Source organism: Meles meles, chromosome 19 (assembly GCF_922984935.1).
Source record: "Meles meles chromosome 19, mMelMel3.1 paternal haplotype, whole genome shotgun sequence".
NCBI lineage: Eukaryota > Metazoa > Chordata > Mammalia > Carnivora > Mustelidae > Meles > Meles meles.
Window position 1 is genome coordinate 18622824 of NC_060084.1, and position 24374 is coordinate 18647197.

Here is a 24374-nt window from a genome sequence, read left to right on the forward strand (position 1 = left end):
TTCACAGCTACTCCCACCAGGGTTTTTCCCTGGGTTTGGCCAGGAATGGGGGTGGGGTGGGGGTGGGGTCTTCTCCGTGGGGAGAGTCAGGCTGGCAAATAGGAATCTCAAGACAAAACAAGGTGTTACAGCTGGGCCCAAGAGGACCTGGCTCAGCTTGCCACAAGGTGGACACCCTCGCCACCCTCTGGGATATTCCTGCACCCACGAAATGCCCACAAAGGTCCCCGGTGGTGCTAGAACACTCAGCTCTCTGCGAGCAAAGCTTTTGTAGGATCCCAGCAGGGCCCTGGGCACCACTAGGCCCACTCCATCATTTTTTTAAAAAGATTTTATTTATTTATTTGACAGAGATCACAAGTAGGCAGAGAGGGGGGAGGAAGCAGGCTCCCTGCTGAGCAGAGAACCTGATGTAGGGCTCGATCCCAGGACCCTGGGATCATGACCCGAGCCAAAAGCAGAGGCTTTAACCCACTGAGCCACCCAGGCGTCCCACATTCTATCATTTTTACCTTAACTTCAGCCTAGCACCTGTCCCCTATCCAGCTTCAACCACCATCTCCACCCCTGGGGAGGGGATCATGGCTCCCCTCTACCCTGCAGCCTGGCGCCAAGGTTTATGAGCCAGTGCAGAAGCCTCTGAGAGCCATACGGGTGGAAAAAGTTACCCGGTTCTAAATCAGCCAGCCTCTGGGTGATCTCATCCCCTTCCCAATATAGTCACAGTCCCCTCCTCCACTGCCAGCCCCTGGCCTGTGGGCTAAGTCACGAGGGAGCTGGTGGAGGGGCGTGTGTGAGGGCTGGGGGGTTGGGGAAAGATTTCAGCTTGAGGTCACACTGTACATTCTGTTTCATAATGTGATTTCCCACCCTACCCCCCACTTACAGTATCTCCATGTAGCAATTTCCCGTCTAATAATAAAGGTCTTCCACCATCACTTTTTTCACTGTCACTTTAAAGTCCACCCGACTTTGCACCAGAATCTCTTTGTCCAGTACGTTGAGCAAGGCCATGTCAGTGGTGTCCACTTTCTCTTTCTTACTGACACCAGGGCCATGGCCATATTTGTCCAACCCCCCTTCTGCGGCTGCCTGGTCCTGTCTCCCTCTCCCTCTCTCTCTGTTTCTCTCCCTGATACATTCTGACAGGTGCTGGGCAGGACAGCAGGCTTCACTGTGTGGCAGAATAGTTCTGGGCTCTCCCCCAAGCCAGAGGTGCCAAGCCCAGAGCAGGGAGGGGGATTGGAGACCAGTCCAGGGTGCCGAGGTCAGGAAAGCCAGGGAGGCTCTGATCTGCGGGTCCCTCACACCTGATTGAGGCAAGCAACCCCCTCCCCCAGTTTCCACCTGCTCTTGCCCTCCCAACCCCACAGGCCAGGCCGACTAGGAACACAAGTAAAGACCCTACACAGAGCGTCCTGTCTTGCACCCACACAGCCCCACCCTAGGAAGAGACAGAGGCCCAGCTTCAGGTTGGGACCCCTGACAGTCCATCTAATTCACATATTTATTTATTTATTTATTTGACAGAGAGAGAGAGAGATCACAAATAGGCAGAGAGGCAGGCAGAGAGAGAGGGAGAAACAGGCTCCCCACTGAACAGAGAGCCCAATGTGGGGCTCGATCCCAGGACCCTGACATCATGACCTGAGCCGAAGGCAGAGGCTTAAACCACTGAGCCACCCAGGCGCCCCCATCTAATTCACATCTTGCCAAATGTTCCTCTAGCTTCTGCTGGAATGCTTCCACAGAAAGCTCACTCCTCCCTGCCAGACTTTAACTTAAGGGAGCAGAGAGGGCATGTTGGTATTTTTTTTTTTAATCAGATGAATGGATATTCAACAGAATCATGTGAATCATGAGAATGCTTAGGCAATCACATGAAAGAGAAGAGGAAGTTTTTTTTTTTTCAAAGATTTTATTTATTTATTTGACACAAAGAGAGAGATCACAAGTAGGCAGAGAGGCAGGCAGAGAGAGTGAGAGGGAAGCAGGCTCCCTGCCGAGCAGAGAGCCCGACGTGGGACTCGATCCCAGGACCCTGAGATCATGACCTGAGCCGAAGGCAGCGGCTTAAACCACTGAGCCACCCAGGTGCCCCAGTGAAGAGGAAGTTTTGAAGCCAGATACCAGGGTTCAAAACTCAGCTCCACATTACTAGTTTTGTGATCTTGAGCCCATCGGTTCACTTTTCCAGGCTCAGTTTCACCATCTGTAGAATGGGTTCATGATACTTGCTTCATATAATCGTGAGATTTTCTATGAAGGATTGGTTCACGTGCTTATGCAGGCTGAGAAGTTCCATGCTTTGCTCTCTGCAAGCTGGAGGCCAAGAAAGGCAGCAGTGTAGTTCCAGTACAAAGCCTAAGGCCTAAGAACCACGGGAGCCAATGGTCTAAGTTACAGTCAGAGTCCACAGGCCTGAGAACTAGGAGCACCAGATGTCCCAGAGCACAGGTGAATGTCCCAGCTCAACAGACAGCACATTTTTCTCTTTCTTCCCTTGGCCTCTTTTTTCTATTCCAGCCCTGGGCTGATGCCCACCCACTTCTTTACTCAGTCTACTGTTTCAAATGCTAATCTCTTCTGGAAACATCCTCACAGACATACCCAGAAATAATATTTACCAGCTTTCTGGGCACCCCTTAGCCCAGTCAGGTTAACACATAAAATTAACCATCACAGCCATCTCTCAGATTGACCAGTTATCCAGACTTCGCCACACACGGATATCAATCGCCAATGTCACAGTGCTAAGTTCAGCCCAGATTCAAGAGGAGGAGAATTAGACCCCACAGCCTGATGGGATGGGTAGCAAAGAATCTGTGCTCATCCTTAAAATCGCAACAAGGAGCAAAAGGAGGGACGGTCCAGCCTCCCTCCCAGGGGTGACCAGGGGGCACCCTGACTCTTGGAAGAGGTGACCTCAGCTTGTGGAAGAAAGGCCTTTTTCTCTCTCTTCACTTCTTTCTTCCTGTGTGACCCCTGGGGAGGAGTGGAGGAAGTTGGGGAGGAGGACTCTGAGGTTTCTCCCAAGGGTGAGGGTGAGCCTGGAAGGTTTGGAGCTGATGAGTGATACATAATATTTGAGTCTGACCACGGTCACTCTGGCTGCTGTGTGCTGGCTGGAGCTGACAGGAGGGGGCAGCTGTTGTTGTTTGGGGATGGGCATGGGGCCGGGGGTGGGTAAAGTTGGTTTGAACCACTCTTGGGGCTGGGACAGGGGATGGGGCAGTGGACTCCCGAGCTGGGCAGCTGGCTGTGGGGCCCAGCTTCAGGGAGCAGGAAGAGGAGATGGGAAGGGTTAAGAGGTGTGGGGCAGTCCACAGAGGGGAGCACCCACACTGGGGGAGACTGGAAAAGGTGGCAACTGATCCCCCACCACCTACAGCCCACCACCTGGCTCTGGCTGTCTTGGAACTTCAGCAGCCCGGTCCCCACAAAGCAGGGTTAAGTGATCACAGGACAGTGTCCTTCTCCTACCCCACACTCACTCCAGCCCCAGGGAAGTCCAGGGTCTGGTGAGGCTCCCTGAAGAGTGTCCCAGGCTGCAGTCCCAGGGACCCCCTGCTCTGGCAGGACCGTGCCTCAGGGTCTCTTCTCAGGCATGCTGTCCTCCCACTCCCTCCAGCTGTGGCTGGCACCAACATGGCCAGATGGTGACATCTAGAGGTAGACTCCTGTCTCACATTGCTTCTGGGCAGAATCCCCCAGCAAAGGGCCTGGACAGGCAGTGCCAGGCGCGAGCGCTCCCCATTGGTGTTCCTGTCATGTCCTCCTCTGGATTGAGTGACCAACCACCAGGCAGAGCTCAGAAAAGAGCTGGCTCCTCCATCCCTCCGTGCCAAAGTCCAGTTTGGAGTCAGCAAAGCCGCTGGAGCCACAAGTGAACCCAGGGATACTCTCCCTTCCCACAAGCCAAGGACCTGTGAGCTCCATGATATTCCCCATCCACTACCCACCACGCCACATTATTTCAGAGGAAGGGCCATCCCGGCAGCTCAGGCCGCCTTCTCACAGAGCCAGCCCCCACCATCCAGGCCCACCCTGTGTCCTGAGTCCCACATGAGAATTTCTTGCCTCTCCTTAGCGATGCTTTGAAAATCACTTGTGCATTTTCGTCTATCCACACCCACCGGTTTTCTCCTCACCCTCTTTCCTCACACCTTTTCACACCACAGCTCATGGTTTTGCTACTACTTCTCTGACCTCTCATTGGCTGATTCCTCTTCATCTGCCTCCCTGCCCCCACCCCCACCCCCACCCCCGCCGCCAATCATCCATCCCTCTGTCAATCTCCCCATCCTTCCTTATTCATTCTACAATCAGCAGGACAGGGGGCCGGGCCTGATACTACAGCAGTGGAGTGGAGAGGAGAAAAACAAGAACCAATGCCCCAAAGCACCTAGTTTCAGCGCTGCAGGGGAAGTGAAGGGGAGGGGAGGGGTCTGAGGTGCTGCCCCCACCGCACCTCCAAGGCGACAAGGAGAAAGCCACGCCCACCGCACCTCCAAGCAGACAAGGAGAAAGCCACGCCCACAGTCCCTTTTGCGCTCCTTGCCTGGCCGCGCTCGCTTTCCTTTCCCAGGAGACCACCCGAAGGCGTTCCCCCTTGCCCACGCAGCCACATTTGGCTACCTCCCCCCTCAGCCCTCACTGCACTCTCATCTCTACTTCCATAAAGACCCCAGAGTCTGTCCTCACACCCACTGGACCAGACCCACCCCTGTGCTTCACTCCTCTTGCTCCTTTCCCTGCCCTGTCTGGCCCATCCTCATGGCCATTGTGCCCAGGGTCACGCCTCTCAGCCCCCCACTGGGGGGGCCATCCCCGGAGCCTTGGACCCAGGGCATGAGATGTGTGCAGGGTGGACCAGACAGAGCAGCATTTGGTGGCAGACGTTCTTTCTGTTCATCCGCTGTAGGGAGGACAAGGTTGGGCCAGTGAGGTCTTTCCAGAATCCTGGAAAGGCAGGAAGAGTGAAGACGTGGGACAGAGCAGGTTTTGGAAAGTCCCTCCACAGACCACTTTTCCAGATGTGAGGGAAAGGAATGTGTCTTGGTTTACTTACTTCTGCCTTGCTCCTTGCAGCTAGCAGTTTCCCATACAGGACAGATAATAAGGTCAAGGGCTTGTGGAACAAAGACACTCTGACCCATAGAAGTCTGGTAAGGACTCACCCGTTCCAGAGGGAGCTGCTTGGAGCACTGGCCACCCAGGATTCAGAGGGCCACGAGCCCGGGAACAACTATAGGGGATTTAACAGCATCAAGTGAAATAAAAACAAAAACTCTAGATATGAAGGAAACGACATGAATTTATTTCTTCCCCTTGGAAGGAGTCCAAAGAGCTCAATCTTTAAAATTTAATTCTCCGTTTCCCTTGTATTTTTATCGTGTTCCAAAATGACGGAATATTGGAACACATGTGTTAAGTATATCTAGCTTCTTTTCAGCACCACCTACTTCTCCATCCCATCCCCACCCACCCTGGGCTGAAACTGTGCAATGAAAGAGTTTTCATGCATTATGTTCCCTTTTTGAAGGGGCCATTATTGGGACAAGTGGATGGACTGCGGATTTGGTTCAAATCCCAGCCCTACCACAGTGTCAGGGGCAAGTTTTTCAGTTTTGTGATATTAAAGAGGAAAATAGCTCCTCCTCTTATCTTCATCAGACCTCAGACATTCCCTTTTCCACATTTCCTCCAGCAAACCTGCTCCTTTTCAAGCCCAGGTGAACCACCCTAGCCCACACTGAAGTGTTAATGACTTAATAGTCGGATTGCTTTCAAGAAGCACCCTGGGTGGGGGGGGGGGGTGGGGAGCAGTCCTTTGGAGCTTTCTTTCTTCAGGGGCTGGAAGACAGAGCTCCAGGAGTGCGGATGGGAAGGAGGGGACTCAACACTGGAGGTAATTGCCTGGAAATTTTCCCTAACGCTGGCTCTGCATTGAACACAAGCTGGTTTTATGAACTCAGTTAAATAATATGAAACCCCAGCAGGACTTGGCACTGAGTGTGTGGAGACCCTTACAACACAAGCCTTCACTTCCTTTTCCTTCATTTCAGGTCCCTGCACACAGGGTTAACACCAAATGAGGACTTCCTGTGTGGTCAGTGGCCATCAAAAATTTGCAGAGAAAACTTCTTTTGGGGCGTGGGGGAGGGGGGGCCTTGAACAGACTAAAATCTTCCCTGGCCGGATAAGGGTGGTGACTCAAAGACTGGTCTAATCCGGTACCCTAAGGACCGAAGGAAATTACTATTCAGACCAAAAGACACCAAATTTCATTTAGTCTCTTTTATTGACAAGTTTCATTTAAATATCTCTAACAGTTAGAAAATCAATGTCCAATAAGAACATTGCTATACATCTTAAAATACAAATGTCAGTAAATATGAAAGAACAGGGTTAATCATTTTTCTGAGTGAATGCTTGATAAGAATTATTTTCCAGGAAGCACGTTACACAGCAGGTGACCCAGGTATAAGGGACAGAGGCTCAGCCAGCTCGGGAGATGATGGCACAGCAGCCCACATTCCCGCTCAGTGATACGCTAGGCAGTCCGCACAATGACCCAGCACCAGCCCCCTCTCAAATTTCAGAGTCCTCCAGCAATAGCCTATGTTGTCTCAGAAAGGCCAGTAACACCGGAAGTTGGTTCGGGGAGACAGCTATGCTGGGGCTTAACCAGCAGGCTCTCCTTGGAGCATTCAGGGAAAGAGCTGAGAGAGCCTGAGAGAGTTCACTGTGGGAAAAGGCAGACAACAAATCAGCCTTTTTTCCACTTCAATATACCGACTAGAAAGCGGGCAATATATCAGGCAGAGAGAGAACACTTCCCTCCTGCCTTTCAGGAGGCCCACAGGCAGCCTTCTCTTCTCAAATCCTTTGTGTTTTCACCTGTCCAGGCTCAGGTCTAGTCTTAAGTCCCAAATCCATAGCACGTGCCAGTCCTGCCCACTGACCTGCCCCAACTATCATAGTACATAATCACATCTCCTTCCCTGCAACCCTCTGGAGAGGGAGCCTTCCTCTGGGACAGCACCACGAAGTCAGCAGCTGCAGAGCAAGGCAGTCAGCAGAGCAGAGGTAGGAGGATTAGGTGGAATTCACAGAAGAACGTTTGAGAGGTATAATCAGAAAGGCTAAGTGCTCTCAATTAACCTGCCCAGAGGCTAAGCCCCGGAGGGTATTTTATTAATGCAGGGAAGGCCAGGAATTAAGGCTTAGACAGAAGTTACCTCCTAGTATGGTTCAAGGTTCAAGGGGTGAGACACAGCAGAAGGGCTCGCCAGCTGCACTAGTGAAATCAGCTGGGGCAGAGGCCTCACCCACCCTCACTCCTCTTGGCTGAAAACCAAGATGAGCCATTCCAAGCATGCTTACAGCAGGCCTGTTTGCAACTCTGAGGACTTGGTTTTAGGCCGAACTAAAACCCAATGAGGGTGTAGCATCACATAATGTTTTCACAAGTAGAGTCACACAAGAAAGTTAGGATGTTGCATAGAAAAGTATTCTAGAATATGCTTTGTAAACCTAGGTCTTAGTCATTTAAAAATAAAAACTAAACAAAACCTCCCTTCATAGTCTAGCTGTCCACGACTGTGAACTGAGGAACACTGCCAAGTGTGCTGATTTTGCGGCAGAACCTCAGAAAATCCTAAAGTTCTTCACATTCTCAGAACGATGATTAAACTTACCCTCGGAAGACTCAGGCTGACAGTTTAACAACAGTGTCTTTATAAAAGGGCTTTGGCTATGGGCCCAAACCCATATGCTCTCCATGCTCTGCCCTCTCTACATAGAAAAGGTGACCAAAACACACGGGGACATGAAATCACTGCTACTGTTTTTAAACCAAGGCTGGTTTTTTTTTGCTCACATCAGTCTATTTTTAAGTAAGCTACATCTGCCTGCCTTTTTAACAGTAAGGTCTGAAGAGCCAGCTTAAGGATAAATGAAAAATGTCTTAGCAAAGCATTTAAGTTAACCTTGGCCAGACGGGAGCCTCTCAACCCCCCCTGTAATAGGCATCTATTGAGTCTGAGTTAAAATACACCACCGTGACAGTGATGTCATCCCTGTACATCCTCGCCAAGTCCTCTGGCAACGTCAGCATCGCTGAAAGCCGCTCAGGCTCCATCTCCCCATACTCATTGGTCCCTATGGCGTGTCTGATCAGACGTGTGGCCGCGTTTTGGTCGGCTGCGTGGAGCCCCTGGGCTTTCCTCTGCAGCAGCAGGCTCTGCATGAGTCCCAGGTTGGCAGGTCTCTGGGCCAGGTCTGGCTTGTGCCGACCCGCTTCGGCCAGGTGCTCCACCACCAGCCTCACCACTTCCTCGTTGCCCAGCACGTCCCACAGACCATCCGAGGCCAGCACGAGGAACTTATCCTGGGGTCTCAGCCGGTGGTAGGTGACCTCAGGCTTGGCAGTCAGGTAGGGGGGAGTATAGTAGTGTGGGGGGGTGAACTGGTAAATATTGAGGGCCTCGGTATCAAAGCCCCTCTCCAGGACACTGTGCTGCAGCTCTTTACTCCACTTCAGCTGGACATCCCCAAAGGCCCTGCAGGGCATGAGGACGCCCAGCAGCCTGTGGTCCACGATGACCGTCCTGTCCTCTGATTCAGGGTGCTCCCTCTTCAGCCGCGACAGCTCGGCCGGGTTCCAGGCATTATGGTCGCAGGTGAGGGGTAGACAAGACCACATGCCATTGTCCTCCTGGACCCCAAGGATGGCCCGACAGTCACCAGCGTTTGCCACATGCAAGTGAACTCCATCCACGTGGGCCATGCAAGCTGTTGCCCCAGAGAAGGCGACCTGGAGTGAAAGGTTCCTTGTCATCTCATCTTCCAGGGGGGCCTGGACTTCCAGCGAGATGTCAGAATCCAGTCTCTGGAAGGAATGTGTTAATGCTTCCTTAATGTTGAGTCCCATTTCCATGTGCAGGTCAAGCAGCTCCTGCCAGTAGACACGGAGGTGATCGAGGTGCACGGACGTGACATCCTTGTAGATACTGTCCCCTGGGCGCTTGAGCCAATGCAGGATGGGCAGCAGGGGCTTCATGCTTTCCACAGCTCCCTCCATCCGCTCCAGGGTCTGCTGGGACATCAGTGACACGGCCACATAGTAGAAGAGCCTCTCACTCACTGCTTGAGCACACGCATGGCCACCGTGTCCATCAAAGATGCCAAACATCAGACCATTGGTCTGCAGGCAGGTAGCGATACCTCGACGGTCTTCCACCGGGGAATTGGCAGCCAGCTGGTTGCTCTCAAACCGTAACACCGAATTTGGGACTCCACTGACAAGGTCAAGAATCTTGTGGGCTGACTCGCCGGCTCGCAGCACTTCATTTACCTGCTGAGGGCTGAGCTGCAACTGAAAGTCATCTTCCTCTGTTGATGTGTGTCTGGAGGCTTTCTGCAGAGCGAAGCCACTGCACGGGACACTGCTTTTTCTGGTGCCTGGTAGGTGGGAAAAGAGTCTCCATCTTGCTTCATTTCCATTTGAGGCCCACCTTGAATATAAACGTTTGCCCCCCTGTAACGTGGCAATGCCGCTCCTTGCAGAATTTTTTAAGATCCAGAATGGCAAAGTACTTGGCATTATGAAACTATACCAGCAAATGTGTTCCTTCAGCAAAAGGGGCTTTCTTTAGACCTGAAAATTAAAGAGTTGAAGAAAGCTCAAATTCAATTTCTTAAAACCAATGACTTCTGAAAACATTTGCTACCATCCTGAACAAACACAGTTTAAGATAAACTTCAAAAGAGTTGACTAAGTTCAAAATACTTGAGTAAGTTGCCCTACCTCCCATTACAACACATAAGTAACATTCCAGAAAGTGGAGAAAACAGGGTTTTTATATGCTCTCCACTCTTAGAGAGCCACTGAAGGCTTCCCCACAGGGCTCACTCATTCCTCACAACTGACGCAGGGGCTCCTTCTTTTTCTTTTCCTTCCTGAATCCTTTCCCTTGCCAGAGCCCAGGATCTAGCTCCCATGTTCACTTTCCCCAGCAGATTGTAAGTGTTTATTTAAATTTCTGCTTTTCCACTGTTCTATAAGCTCCATGAAATTAGGAACTCAGGCTCCCTTACTCACCAGTGGCTTTCCAGGGCCCAGCCTTACACAAGGTACACAACGGGCCCTCAACTACTGGTCGACATGGCATTGCCAAAGGCCCAAGAGCACACCAGGTATGACACGAGCTCTCTAACATCAGACACACTGCTTCACTTGACTGAGCTCCAGCTGTCTGACAGTGGGATGAGAACACTAGCCTCATGAGGTTTTTTTGAGGATTTAATGAAATATGACTCTTCTGCTCCAAAAGGTAGTTATTACTTTTATCATTAGGTGACTCCTCTGGTCCTTCTGTATACATTTTTATATAGTTGAAACCACAACTTACACTGTGGTTTTCTTTTTAACAGTATTTTATTCACAATGCCACATTTCATGCATGTGCAATACCCCATTTTGGCAAAAAACAATCGCAATTTACTTAACTGTTCTCCACTATTGTAGATTTAGAGGTCTTTTCCACTGGCTAACATTTATGGAACACCAAACTGCACTGTGTTGCACACCAACCTTTCCCCTACTTAGGTTTTAACCTACTTACTTCCCAGAGGCCGGAATCAGTAGGTCAAAGGGTGTAGACTCATATTGCCAACTGATTTCCAAAAGATTCACATGCCTCCCCAAGGACACGAAAGGAACGTCTCCTAGCAGCTTCTGCAGACTCTGATGGCATTTTTTCTTAGACCAAAAAAAAAACCACGAAGAAACAAACAAACCAAAAAAACCCTGCTCTATTTTGTTTTCTCAGATGACCTAGGAGGAGCGTTTCCCACGTGTTTTCGGATTTTGTTCAGAAGACCAGCCCCCTACAAGTTTGTTTGTTGAGGCGCTGGGAGCTTACAGAACTGAGGATCGTCCTCCTCCCCTCGGCCCACCCCGCTGAACTTGGGGCCGGGGCGGTAGGTCAAGGAGTAGAGAGGGCTCCTGGCAACTCCCACCCCTCCAGGGCCCTCCAGAGAAACCAGGCAACGCTTTCCAGCCCAAGAAGGTCCGCCGCAGCCGGGATCCAAACAATTTCGCGCCCCTCAAAAAACCAAACAGGTCCCAAGTTCAAGTCTCTGACCCACAGCCTCATAAGAAGAGTTCGGGCTCCGGAGTCCACCAAGCCCGATCTCCCTCAAGCCCGCACCGGCCACGTCCCTGAGCCCCAGCTTCAGCCTGCGAAACAGGCAAATTCAGTCGAGGCGCCTAGCTCACACGGGTGCTCCAAGGGCTAAAGCAGCTCGTGCGGTTCCCGGGTCCGAAGCCAAGGGCCCTTGGCAAATCCGCGAGCCCACGTGGCGCGTGCGCGAGGTGGGGTGACCGTCGCTGCGGGTCCGCCCCCTCACCTCATCTCACCTCGTCTCTCCAACTCATCACCTGCTCGGATCTCACGGGCCGGGGTGAGCCAGGCGCAGGCGACACCCCAGTGGGGTTGGAGGAGGAGTCCGCATTCCACGATCTCCCCCCTTCCTTACCTCGGACCTTCGCTCTCCTCTCACCAGCTTGCGCCACCGCCGCCGGGTCCGTCCCGTCAGTTCCGCGCCTGCGCACAGTGCCGCGGCTGCCACTCCTCCAGCCTCACCTCCTTGAAGCGGCCCCTTGTGCAGATCTAGATGGAGAAGGAAGGATCCTCTCGCAGGCTCTTATTGGTTCACCTGCGGAGGCGGGCTCTTGACGGACAGAGAAATTGTCCAATAGACGAGGAGTACAAGGGGGCGGGCAGGGCGGGCGGGACCAAATCCGGTTCCTCCCCACCCATCCCCACCAGTCTCCTGGGCTCTGAATGGTGAGTGGGCTGAGCGCCCGGCTGGAACCCCACCACTTTACCTCCCACACTCTGCACACCCCAAACCGAGAAGCCTCTTCATTTCCTTACTCTTGTTAATAATACCTCTCGGCTTCCTCTCCATCGCTTTGCCGACCGGTCCACACCCCTCTCCCAGGCGCCATAGCCTTATATTCAACCATTTGTACACCTCCTTCTGGAGGCGGTAGGTACGCCTTTCTGCCAAGCAAGCCTGCGCTTGCTCTCCTGCCCTAACCTACAGTAATGGGCCCACTGTCTTCCCAGATAGCCTAAACCAGAAGCCTGGGAGTCTTTTTTTGTTTTAAAGATTTATTTATTTTTATTAGAGAGAGAGAGAGAGGTAGCGGGAGAGGGGAGGAAGAGAATCCTAAACAGACTACCGCTGAACGCGGAAACCTAACTGGGACTGGATCTCAGGACCCGGAGAGCATGATCTGAGCCCAAACCCAGACTCCGAGGCTTAACTGACTGAACCACCTGGGTGCCCCTGGAAGTCTGGGAGTCTTTACTCTCCCTCTTTCCACCCCCTCTCCTGTCAGTTATCTAATCCTGTTCGCTTTATCTCCCAAGTATCTCTCCAATCCCGGCATTTGTCTCCAGCGACTTCAGGGCCCTATTCCAATCCTTTCATCTGGCTTCCTGCCTTCCACTTCCAGTTTAGCTGCTCTTCCTCCATAGAATAGGCAGTGACCCTTCTAAAACTTAAATTCCTGCTCTACAGTCTTCATTGGTTCCCTAGGGACCATTGGGCCTTCAAAAGACAATTACATTGGTCTGGTCACTGACAGTACCCGAAATGGTTAGCGGTTGGTAGGTCGAGAAAGGCTGAGAACCAAGATACCAGATAATCCCTCAGTCCCTCGCCTTATGGGATTCCGGTTATCCCATTTGCTTACTAATGGCTTTACTCAAACTTTTCTTCTAACTGTCGTAAAGCAAGGGCAGTCCTTTCCTGGAGGCAGAGAAAACTAGGAGATGACCAGAAATGCCATTAGAGAGCCCTGAGAATGTGGTCTTGGGGAAGGAAAACATGCGGCTTACCTGGAGAGCCTGGCCAGCCCACCTGGACCCAAGGACGTGCGTGCCATCAGACTGCTCCTGTCAGACTTACTTCTGGTATGACATACTGCCACTCACCCTTGGCCCTTTCCGGAAGTTTTACCTGTAAGTCAGAATTTGCGTTATCTCTCTTCCTGGGTATTGAGAAGGTTGTTTCAGACTGAAACTAAAAATAGCTCTAAGGCATTCTAAAGAAATGATGCAATTTTATTTTTATTTTTCATATAGATAATTCATGTAGGGTGATAAAGGGTGACACAGCTTAATTACTCCATCTGTAGGTGTTCGTGGGTGCCTGAGGTGACTGCTGGAGACACAGAGCTGGCTGCCCCCACCACACTTTCCTAAGAAAAATTACAGCACTCTGTTAACTCTGAAACCACAGAGTTTTTCTAAGTTACCACACACAACAACAATTCCAAAATAAAAATACACCCTGATAATTTTGTGTGCACTGGAACTTTCCTTTAAGGGTTATAGCTAGTAGCTCAGTCACTGACATAGGACGCTCAGCCCAAGAACTCCAGCCAGTCTCCTAATGGTTCTTTGTTTCAAGGCCTTATAAGAAGACAAATGAAGGAAAAGGACTTACTCTCCTTGAGAAGGGAAAAGCAGCAGATCAGCTATCATTTTCTGAGGAAATGTAAAAATACTTGGCCTCAGTCCAAACCGAGCAAATGAATTAAAATGAGATACTGGTTTTTGTCAATCAGCCTGACAAACATTAAAACATGATGAGTGCTTTATACTGGTGAGTAGGCATTGCCATCTAGGCAGCTGGAAGTGTAAATTGAGGCTACCCAATGGACAGATCTTTGATCCACTTACTCTCCTCCTTTTAATTATCTTAAAGAGATAGTCAAAGGTAGGGGTGCCTCGGTGGCTCAGTCCGTTAAGCATCTGACTCTTGGTTTCTGCTCAGGTCGTGATCAGAGTAGTGAGATCCAGTCCCACCTTGGTCTCCACACTCAGTGCTCAGTGTGGAGTGGACTTGAGATTCTTTCCCTTTCCTCCCTCCACCTCCCCCTCTACTCTTCCCCACATTTGCTTGTGTGCTCTCTATCAAATAAGTAAATAAAATCTTAAAAAAAAAAAGACAGTCAAAAGTAAACAATATGAATTTTCTTTTCTTTATTTTTTTTTAAAGATTTTATTTATTTATTTGACAGACAGAGATCACAAGCAGGCAGAGAGGCAGGCAGAGAGAGAGGAGGAAGCAGGCTCCCTGCCAAGCAGAGAGCCCGATGTGGGGCTCGATCCCAGGACTCTGGGATCATGACCAGAGCTGAAGGCAGAGGCTTTAACCCACTGAGCCACCCAAGCGCCCCCAATATGAATTTTCTACAGTAAACATACATATATATCACTCCATCTGGCCTATCTTGTATAATCAGGGGAAGAAAGGAGGAGGAGGGGGAGGAGAAGAAGGAGCAGTAGCAGCAGCAGCAAAACTGTATTTTAAAAAACGGCCTGACCTGGGTAGGGAGTTAGATATCTTGGATGATTTCGGCGAAATTCCCTGTGTTGCTAGCTCCACGGATAAGAGTTTCTATGGAATGTTAGGAAAGCTGGATCTGAGGATGATGTGTCGGGGAACTGAAATGGTACAGCCATCCCCCCCCCCCCCCGCCAAATGCCAAAACTATAACTCTAGGACTGATAATCTGGGAGAATCTGTAAAAATCTCAGGTATCTTTCTTCTTTGCCAGCGAGTAGATGCGCTTATCTGTGGAGAGGTTCTGAGGCATCATCGCTCCTCAACACATCTCAATAAACCCAGAAAAGCCTTCCCACTGATCTGAGCACATCTGTGCTCTCAGACAACTGTATTCCAGACTGGTGCCATCCCAAATCAAGTAACTCAGCTTCACCACATTTGCCCAAGCAGGTGGCTTTTCCTGGTGCCATTTTCTCCCAGACTGATCACACACATGGACACGTGTGTGCGTGTGCATACACACACACACACACACACACAGAGACCCCACAGGGCCCTCTATCCTTCAGAGGGAATGGTTAACAATCCATATAGAGTAGCAAACTCAAGGACATATTTAGCAAGTCTTGGGGACGCTAGTGACAAAGGCTTGGGAATTTTTAAAAAATACGAGTCTTGTTTCAGCCCCCTCCTCAAACTTGCTCTGAAGCAACAGACCTCACCAGGTTATCAGGAATCCTCAAAGTGGTTGTGTTAAGCTCCTCAGTAGTAGAGCCAAAGCCAAAGATTGGCCTTCCCTGGAGGCAGACGGGCAGACCCCTTAGGGGAAAACTCATTCGGTATTTCTGTCTCTTGAAGGCTTTTCCAAACACAGATCAATCTCTTTTACCTGCTTGGTGGATCAGCTGCACCCAAGGCTGTGATGACCTAGGTCAGAGGTCATCTCCTGCAACCCCAAAATAATCAGTCCCTTGGCCACCACCATCCTACAGCCATCTTGACTCAGACTTAGTCACTGGCAGGCTCAGAATTTTCCATCATCCTGGAGTCCTACGCCTGAGGCCCAGCTCTTGCTCCTATTTGCTGTGTGGTCTTGGGCAGGTCACTTCTTCTGTCTGAGCCTCTGTAGAACTACTTGCTTGGAAGGGGAAGTTTTGTGGGCCTGGTAGTTGGCACTGGCACTTCAAGTTGCCAGTGACTCATATCTTTTCTTGAAAGTAAGCTTGGAGTGGAGCAGAAGAACCGCTCTTGGGGTTTGGTATGGGTAAGAGGAAGCAAGAGGGAGTTGGAAGACAGCCCTGGAGCTCCTCCACGCTCTCGTGCCTTCTCTTGTAGCTGCAGGATGTGGAGTAGGCTCCATCAGCAAGCAATGGCCCTGCAGCGTGGCCTATGCTACCCTGTGAAATTCTCTAAGAAACTAAGGGTGCCCAGCAGGTGCTCTGTGCTGCTCCTGTGGGGCTCCCACCCCAAGGCCCTGGAATACCCCTTTCAGACCCAGGGGCAATTCCTTGAGGGACACAGTGACTTAGGCTCAGGGGTGAGGGGGTGCCATGTCACCTGGGCAGGGGCCCCCACGATATCTAACAAGACATTGAGCATGGGGTTGGAAAGGCCAGGAAAGAGCCATTAGCTAGGACAGAAGAGAACCTCAGATGAAAAGCCAGATTACAACTGGGTGTGTGTGTGCTAATAACAGTTATTTATTTATGCATTTTTTTCCTCCTCCTCTTCTTCGCTTTGTGCCTGCATCTTGGCGTGCAGAGAAAAGTTGAACAGCAGGGCCCGCACCCAGCTGTTTACAATGCTTATCTCATGAAACTTTCACATTCTTTCCTTTTCCATTTGTTTCTTTATACACTTTTTCTTTTCTGACATGCATCATGTTATTTAATAATCAGTAAAATCCCCAATAATGTCTGTCCTACACCCTTACATGTAGGAGTGGGAGAGGAGAAGGCACAGTGGGCTGCCTTGGGACAATGGAGGCAGCTGGAGAGAGGGCCGGGGACCCCAAGGCTGTTTTATATAGGGAAATCAGGGAAGGCTCCTCTGATAAGATAGGCTTTGGAGAGAGATCTGAAGGAAGTAAGAGAGTGAGCCTGTCCAATCTGGGAGAGAGCATTCCATGAAGAAAAAACAGCAAGGACAAAGGTCTTGGACTTGAATTTTATGGCTGGGCCTGCCTTCCCCATCTTTAACCCTTGCACCAGGGCTGGAAAGAACAGGAGAAAGCATCTCACTTTCTAAAAGTGTGCTTCGTGGAGCAGCATTCCCAGAAAAAGCTCTGAGAGATAAAGAGTCCCATCTGTACTACCCACCCCTGGAACAGATTCACAATGACAACGACTTAGTCAAGGCACTGAGAAATCATGCAGTAAAAGGAATTCATCCAACTTTCTTGCAGCAATTCTAAATATTTCACCATGATCCTCCTTTTTGCTATAAATCTAGTCACATCTGGCATAACCCATGTACTTTATGAAATGCTCAGATAGCCGTTCTTTGAAGAGCAAAATGAAGTCCAGAGACCTGAATTGACTTACCCAGGTTCCCAGGGGTCCCACTTTTATGCTTGTAGCTAAGAAGGCTCCAAGCCCTGCTCTCTGGACTCACAGTCCAGAGGCTTCTAGAAGCCTTTTATCCATGTTTAATAGCCTAAGGGGCCTGTTTGAGCTTCTCCGAAGCCAGAGGAAGAGTTCTGCTGAGGGAAAGACAGTTACTCTCTCCCCATTCTGTTATTTTATTTAGTCAATCTTATTATTATTATTATTTTTAAGTAAGCTCTAGGCCTAATGTGGCACTTGAACTCACAACCCCAAGATCAAGAGTCACATGCTGTACTGACTGAGCCAGCAAGGCCCCCCTTATTTAGGCATCTTTAGGTAAAGACTAATTTAAATTGGGCCTTCATCTCCATGGGTGCTAACGACGTATGTGTCTTTTCTGAGCCTGGCCTCTTAGTGCCTTGCAAACACACTCGTGGAAAACCAAATACTTTAATCGGCCAATAGCAACAATCTAAACTTCCACTTCAACACCCTACTTCTTGTAGAAGGCTAAGAACCCACGGGCTGGGTAGTTTTTCTTCCCTGCCTAGGGACAGGGTGGCACTGTGACCTCAGGGCTCATTTATTAAGTTTTTAGGCATTTTTATACCTGCTTTTCCAAAAGACAAGAGCCTCTTATAGCACCGCATGTAATGTGGTGGTTTGAGAGGCTGGGCTATGGGTCAGGCAGACATAAGAACCCCAGCACTGCCGTCAGTTGGATGCATGACTTGAGCAAGGGACATCAGTCAAATTTAGAGTCTCTGCATCACCATCTGCTCAACGGGGGCAGTCATTCCCATGTTTGTTGCAGGGTCATATCCCTCCTCCTAGCTGTATAGTGACTGTGGAATGGGGGCAAAAAGGAGTATGTGGGGGTGTTGAAGCAGAGCTGTCCTCCTTTCCTTGGCTCTGGAGCTATTTCTGTCTGAAGAACTAGGACCCATCACTGTAATCAGGGCACCCCCATCCCCAGGCTATGCTGGAGACTGGGTCAAATTTAATTCAGCTTTTTTTTCCACACTTAACTTCAGTTTCATGTAACTATCTCCAGGGCAAAACCCCTGCTGTTCCCCTGCCTGGCATGCCCTCCTCAATCCTCCATACTTTTAGTGAACAGTGGGGCTTTTGCCTCAGGCCTCCATATGCCCTTTTCCCAATAGCCCAGTGGTGCTCGGTGGCACTGAGCAGTTTCCTGCTCCACCCAGGACGGGAGTCCCTGGACAGCAGAGGAAGCAAGAGCTTAGGGTGCTCAGCAAAGCAGGAGCACAAACAGCAGCAAAAATATTTTAAATATTTTAACAAGAGTTACTCCCCGCCTCGCTCCCAAGGTTCTTTCCTAGCATAGCTAGCTAAGTAGCTAGGCTGGGCCCCTGCTGGTGGATATTGACAAGGACAGACTAGTCAATCCAGACCCAGCTACAGCCTCACATGTGGCCACAAGGGGGCGTAAACATACTGCGGGAAGCACCTGAGCTTCTCTCACTTCCCAGAGCTGGGGGGGGGGGGGGGGAGTGTGTGTGTGTCTACATGCATACACATCCCTCCACAACACTGTCATCAGTGGGGAGGCTGACTAATGCCTTTCTTTCTTTCTTTTTTTTTAAAGATTTTATTTATTTATTTATTTATTTATTTATCAGGGAGAGAGAGAGCACAAGAAGGCAGAGTGGCAGGCAGAGGCAGAGAGAGAGAGAAGCAGGCTCCCTGCTGAGCAAGGAACCTGATGCAGGACTTGATCCCAGGACCCTGGGATCATGACCTGAGCAGAAGGCTGTGGCTTAACCGACTGAGCCACCCAGGCATCCCCTGACCAATGCCTTTCAAGGGGCCTAGAGAGTGGTGCACAGTCTTGGCTCGGAGGTAGGCCAGTCCTGGCCCCAGCTTCAACCATGTGACCTAGAGCAAGTATCTTCACCAATCTGATCCTCAGTGTCTCATCCACAAAATGGAAATAAGAATGGTACCCACTTCAAAAGGTCTTGGGTCAATTCATGAAATGAGTTAATTAAATGAGTCCATTCATTAAAAAGAAGTTAATTCGTAGATTGTGTTCACTGGTGGGTCACCCCATAGGCACATGGAGCCTGTCTCAGAGGAGATCCAAAGGAAGGTGCCTTAAAAGAATTTGTTAGTTAGTATTTTATTGAAATAAGTGTGAGGAGAGAAATCAGAATTATGTTTACCTTCTTTATAGTTACCTACTACTTTGGTAACATCTTGCACTGGTTTTGTACTTAAAACCAATGCGAGGGCCCCGTAATCCTTTCAGTGTGTGGCTTAGGTGCAGTCCTTGAGGGGCCCAGAGTAGTTGATAACCAGGAAAGTGTAGGTCCGGTGGCATCTTCTGAGGGAAGAGCTGGGTGAGAGGCAGCAAAGTTCACATGGGGTCTGCAACCCTCCATCCTTAGAAAGCAACCTATTCTCTCTGGAGCTGACTTTGGAGAGACCCCACCTAGAACCCTCCCCATTAGTGCTCTCACCTGGGCCCCCACTTTCTTCAGGCCATGCCCAACCTTCTACCCTCTCACCTACTCATGTGCCTCTCCCTGTGGTCCTTTGACCTCCAGATGGCCTCCTCTTTTGTGTCCTCAACTCGTGGGACCACCTTGGAGACCATTTAGGGCATCTCAGGGGCACCTATCACATGGTTGGGGAGACTCCTGGCATTCGGGGTTGTCAGTGGTGCTAGAAATCCCACAAGGCAGTTTGACACAACAAAGAATTGTCCAAGTCCTGCCCTACCTTTGAATGTCTCACCTGGATGTTCAGGCAGGTGAAGAATTGGTTTATCTTCTTTGGAGCCTACAGCCTTGTTCCTTTTTTTCAGTTGAAGTGTACTTGATAAACAATGTTACAGTGGTTTCAAGTGTACAGCACAGTGAACAAATCCATACATTATGTTATGCTCACCACAAGTGTGGGACCATCTATCATCATATTACACTATGACAATATCATTGACCATATTCCCTGTCCTCTATGTTTTATCCCCATGATTTATTCACTCCATACAACCTGGTTCCATTTTATTTAGGAACACAGAGTAATGCTTTCACAGTTTTAATATAAAACAAGATATTGTACTTTGTGTTGTTTGGAATTTTACCAATTATGTCTAATTTGTGGGTTGTTCTGCTCATAATCTTGTGAGACAAAATTTCATCCCCTATGAGTTAAAATATGATGACTTATAAAACATTGTACAGTGGATAAACATGCCTTTCAAATTCAGTGAGTAGATGGAATCTTTTCATGTCTGTTCTGAAAAGTACAGTTGTTCACTATCTAGGAAAATCACACCATGATGGCAAAATACTCATGTCCCTCTCCCTGCCATGTTGTGAGGCCTCTGTATATGGGTATGAACCTTAAAAGATCTCATCACATCCTTGTGAGCTAGCATTTACATTCCTGATACATGTATTATTCTTTTTTAAAAAATATTTTATTTATTTATTTGACAGAGATCGCAAGTAAGCAGAGGGAAAGGGGGAAGCAGGCTCTCTGCTGAGCAGGGAGCCTGATGTGGGGCTTGATCCCAGGACCCTGGGATCACAACCCGAGCTGAAGGTAGAGGCTTAACCCACTGAGCCACAGGAGCCCCCTACACATATTATTCTATTGAAAAGTATGTTATTTGTATATATAAACATGTAATATAAGGGGCTGCACTTTATATTACAACTAAGGCATTTAAGTGATTTTTTAAAAAATCAAGTGTGTAGGGGCACCTGGGTGGCTCAGTGGGTTAAAGTCTCTGCCTTTGGCTCAGGTTATGATTCCAGGTCCTGGGATTGAGCCCTGCATCGGGCTCTCTGTTCAGCAGGGAGCCTGCTTCCCTTCCTCTCTCTCTGCCTGCCTCACTGCCTACTTGTGATCTCTGTCAAATAAATAAATAAAATCTTTTTAAAAAATTAAAAAAATTAAAGATCAGCTGTGCAGATAAATTGTATTTTCTTTGATTTCCATTGAAGCTTCATCATGGGAGGTATTGCTTTTATATTATAAAAAGTAGGCTCTGAAAAAAAAAGTCGGCTCCGAGAATCTCACAAACATAATATGAGCCAAAAAGTCAGAAGCTAGGAAGGTTTCTGAAATGAATGATTTCATTTGAAGTTCAAAACCAGACAAATGTAATTTATGCTCTTAGAAGTCAAGATGGTGATTAGTTTTGGGAGGAAGGAACTAGATGAAGACATGGGGGTTTGGGGAATGCTGGAAACATACCTTTGCTGCTCTGGATGCTAGTTCCATCGGTGTGTTCAGTCTCTGAAAAGTGGATAACTGGAGTCTCCTTGAGGACACATCTGACAAACCCAACTGAGGGACTTTCTACTGCTAACTGGCCTGTCCTCTCTGACTGTTTCAGTGTCATGAAAGGCAAAGACAGATGGAGGAACTGTCCAGAGAAAAGGACACTAAGGGGACTGGACAACTGAATGGAGTACATGATCTGGGAGTTTTTGTCATTGCTGTTACAAAAGACATCATTGGGACAATTAGCAAATTATGAATAAGGTACGTTGATGCGGTCATAGTAACATAACAATGTTAATTTCCTGCTTTTGATTCTCATACTGTGATTACATAATGGAATGCCCTCATTTTTAGGAAATGCACTGGGAAAATTCATATATACGGAGAGAGAGAGGGATAGAGAGAAAGCAAATGCCATAAAATGGGGGGTCTGGTGACCAGTCTACAGTATATTCAGTGTATTATTTTTTTTAAACTTTTCTAAAGTCTGAAATTATGCTAAACTGAAAAGGTTTTGGGGTAAGGGATTCTGGGTCTGCTAGCAGAGCCCTAAACATCAGCCATCCCTATCTCTCTGTTCCTGTGGCTGCAACCGCAGTTTTCCTGGGTGTCAGTGTGGATAATCCCAAGCCTGACATTTCCTGACATTCCAAGTCTTACGGGCCACAGGCACTGAGGATCCATCTCCCGGGGTCTCAGCTTACAGTAAAGGCTCAGGAAAGTTGGCTGAGATTGGTCAAGCTTTTGCCTGCTGCCAGACACCTGACTTTCTTTCCTCACTGTCCTCACTGTGACATCTAACCTCAGGGGGCACTGAGATCGAAGCAGGCGCCCCCAAGACTGTAGAGCTGGCTGTTGCTGCCCTGATCTGAGCCCGTGGAGTTGCTGGAGCCACCACTGGCACCAGCTAAAGTAGCCCGGTTGACGTAGGGCTCCCCTACCCCCAACCTGGGGTCATAGGGTCCACGTGAGCAGCTCTGCACCTAGTAGACCCAAGCTGTAACAAGAGGGAAGAGCTTCCCCTCCCGGTCCCCTCTGCTGCCCCCAGAAACCACAGGCTTCTAGATTTAGTACTGGGGCCAGGGCTTCAAAGGCTTGGCTGCCCCCACAATATCTTTTCAGCTCACCTGCCTCTGCCTGAAATTAAACCATTAGAGCTCTGCTCTCCTAGGAGAGAAATCATTTCCAGGCACTGACTTCTGAAGTACAGATGCCGTTGTTGTATGGGGCATAGTTCATGGACTTCGATATGTGAGACACAGGGAATGTCTTTATTTCTTGTAAACCATTTCAGATAAGCTCTGAGCCCACATTAGCTGGGCTGGCTGGAAAATCAACCAAGGTAATCCCATTACACTGATGTGCATAGGTCTGGGGGGCTTGGGAGACTCTTCCAGTTCATCTGTCCTTGCTGGTTTGGGCCCAGCACCTTGGCCACTTGTAGTTTGGGGGCACAGGGGGTGACCCACATTCTGAGATCCAGAGCTGTCATCTGGCCCCCAACTCAGCCACAGTTTGCCTCTACTTTCTCTCCTCCCTCAAGTCCTACCTTAGACCCCTCAGCCCTCCTGCTGACACATTGTACAGATGTGGAACCGAGATGCAGAGAAGAAGTCACAGGGCAGACTGAAAGGGAGGTGATAAAATCATTCCCCCAGAAGGTGGTACTGCTTCCCAGGGCACCTGCATTTCATCAGGGACCAGTCAACTGAGCACTGAAGCTCCAGTGGCAAGACTCCGGGCTCCATGACAGGCAAGCCCACGCTTATTCTGTGTACGGGTCTTCCTGCCGTGGAAGGTTCTCCTGAGGAGTGAGGAGCACTGGACCAGGAGTCATAAATCCCAGCTCTCCCCCCAGCTCACTTCGACAGACTCTGTTCCCTCTTTGGGCCTCAGTTGTTCTGTCTGTATAGAGGGGTCAGAATAGGAAGTTCTATGGTGTGGATCCTCTGGGAGTCTCTGAGCAGCTTACTGATTCTTACTATGGCTTCCTCGGGCTGAAAAAGTTTTACCCTCCAAACTCTACTCTTTTTTTTTTTTTTTTTTTTGGTAAGATTTTTTGTTTATTCATTTGACAGAGATCACAGTAGGCAGAGAGAGGCAGGCAGAGAGAGCAGAAGAAGCAGACTCCCTGCTGTGCTGAGCAGAGAGCCCAATGTGGGGCTCGATCCCAGGACCCTGAGATCATGACCTGAGCCGAAGACAGAGGCTTTAACCCACTGAGCCACCCAGGCGCCCTCAAACTCTACCCTTGAACATGCAGGTACAGTAGCAGCAGCAGCAAGGACCCGCTTCCCAGTTCCCTGGGGAGGCCTGGGAAGTGGGAGAGACAGGATGGTGTGCCCTCTGGAGCCACCATGCCCAGAGCAACCAAGGACTTGCTGCTCACAGCAGGAGCTGAGAGAGGGGGAGGAGGAGGAGGAAGAGCTCCTTCCTGAAAACCTGAGGGACCTCTGGGAGCCCAGATGACCCTCTAGCCCTGTGTTCCTCTACCTTTCCCACAATGCCTGTCCCAAGAGAGCCACTCAGGGGGACCGAAGAGCCACTTGCTCACCCTCCCAAGCCTCTGAAGACAAAAATATTTGAATTGCAGCTGAAGGGATTTAGATTAGACTCAGAGACTGCCAAGCCAAGAACCGCCAGGGCCCAGGTGTGAGTCCATTCCGCCAGGCTGAGGAGGGGCAGCGGGAGAGCCTGATGAATTGTACCTGCCAGAATTTGCACTTAAGCCTGTGTTGGAAGGTGGAGTCAGGCCAAATGATGCCGAGTGCTTTCTGAGCCTCAGAGAGAATCCTCTTCCTCTAATCTGGGGGGCCCCCAGCTCTTGCTTCAGACCTCCAGCAGCTCTTCACACCACCTGGATGTACAAGGTCAACTTCTCCCTGGCCTCCAGAGCCCAGGGAGCCCTGTGGCCCCAGCCACACATCCCCTCTTTGTTGATGCATGCTGGGTCATAGCCAGGCCTTCCTCTCGGTCCAGTAAATGTTCACTGCTGCTGAGTCTTCTGTGTCCCTGCTGGGATGCCAACTACTTTGGCTTTGGACCCCTCTTCTAGGAAGCCCTCTCAGACTAATCAAGTCTCCTCAACCAAGCCAGTACCCTTCTCGGGGACACGACCACCTTCCCCCACTCTTGATGGTCTCTTGCGGTCAGTTCCCTTGCTGAGGGTCTTGGCTTTTCTCCTGGAGGAAC

At 49.7% G+C, this 24374-nt stretch overlaps 1 protein-coding gene and 1 long non-coding RNA gene across 6 annotated transcripts; one reads left to right on the forward strand and one right to left on the reverse strand.

Moving 5' to 3' along the window:
* Window positions 1-1752: 1752 nt before the first annotated feature.
* On the reverse strand, window positions 1753-13058 carry PDP2 (pyruvate dehyrogenase phosphatase catalytic subunit 2). Of its 5 annotated transcripts, none has more exons than XM_045989442.1 (6): window positions 12921-13058; window positions 11548-11681; window positions 10632-10768; window positions 6840-9664; window positions 3565-3567; window positions 1753-1766 (listed from the first exon to the last, which is right to left on the reverse strand). In XM_045989442.1, the coding sequence occupies exon 4, from the start codon at window positions 9608-9610 to the stop codon at window positions 8015-8017; it is 1596 nt and encodes a 531-aa protein (XP_045845398.1). In that variant the 5' UTR covers window positions 9611-9664; window positions 10632-10768; window positions 11548-11681; window positions 12921-13058; the 3' UTR covers window positions 1753-1766; window positions 3565-3567; window positions 6840-8014. The 5 variants fall into 5 exon arrangements, with proteins under 5 accessions (XP_045845398.1, XP_045845395.1, XP_045845396.1 ...); XM_045989439.1 differs by having other exon boundaries at window positions 11548-11727; window positions 12921-12996; XM_045989440.1 differs by lacking the exon at window positions 3565-3567 and adding an exon at window positions 3623-3625 and having other exon boundaries at window positions 11548-11727; window positions 12921-12996.
* LOC123931838 lies at window positions 12905-23306 on the forward strand. The gene is made up of 3 exons (XR_006816310.1): window positions 12905-13043; window positions 21295-21443; window positions 23261-23306. It is a non-coding gene; the product is annotated as an uncharacterized LOC123931838 (long non-coding RNA).
* The last annotated feature ends 1068 nt before the right edge of the window (window positions 23307-24374 follow it).

Bases quoted from the DNA above. Each gene is read 5' to 3' on its own strand.
- PDP2 (XM_045989442.1), bottom strand. From the start codon at position 9,610: ATGCCAAGTACTTTGCCATTCTGGATCTTAAAAAATTCTGCAAGGAGC.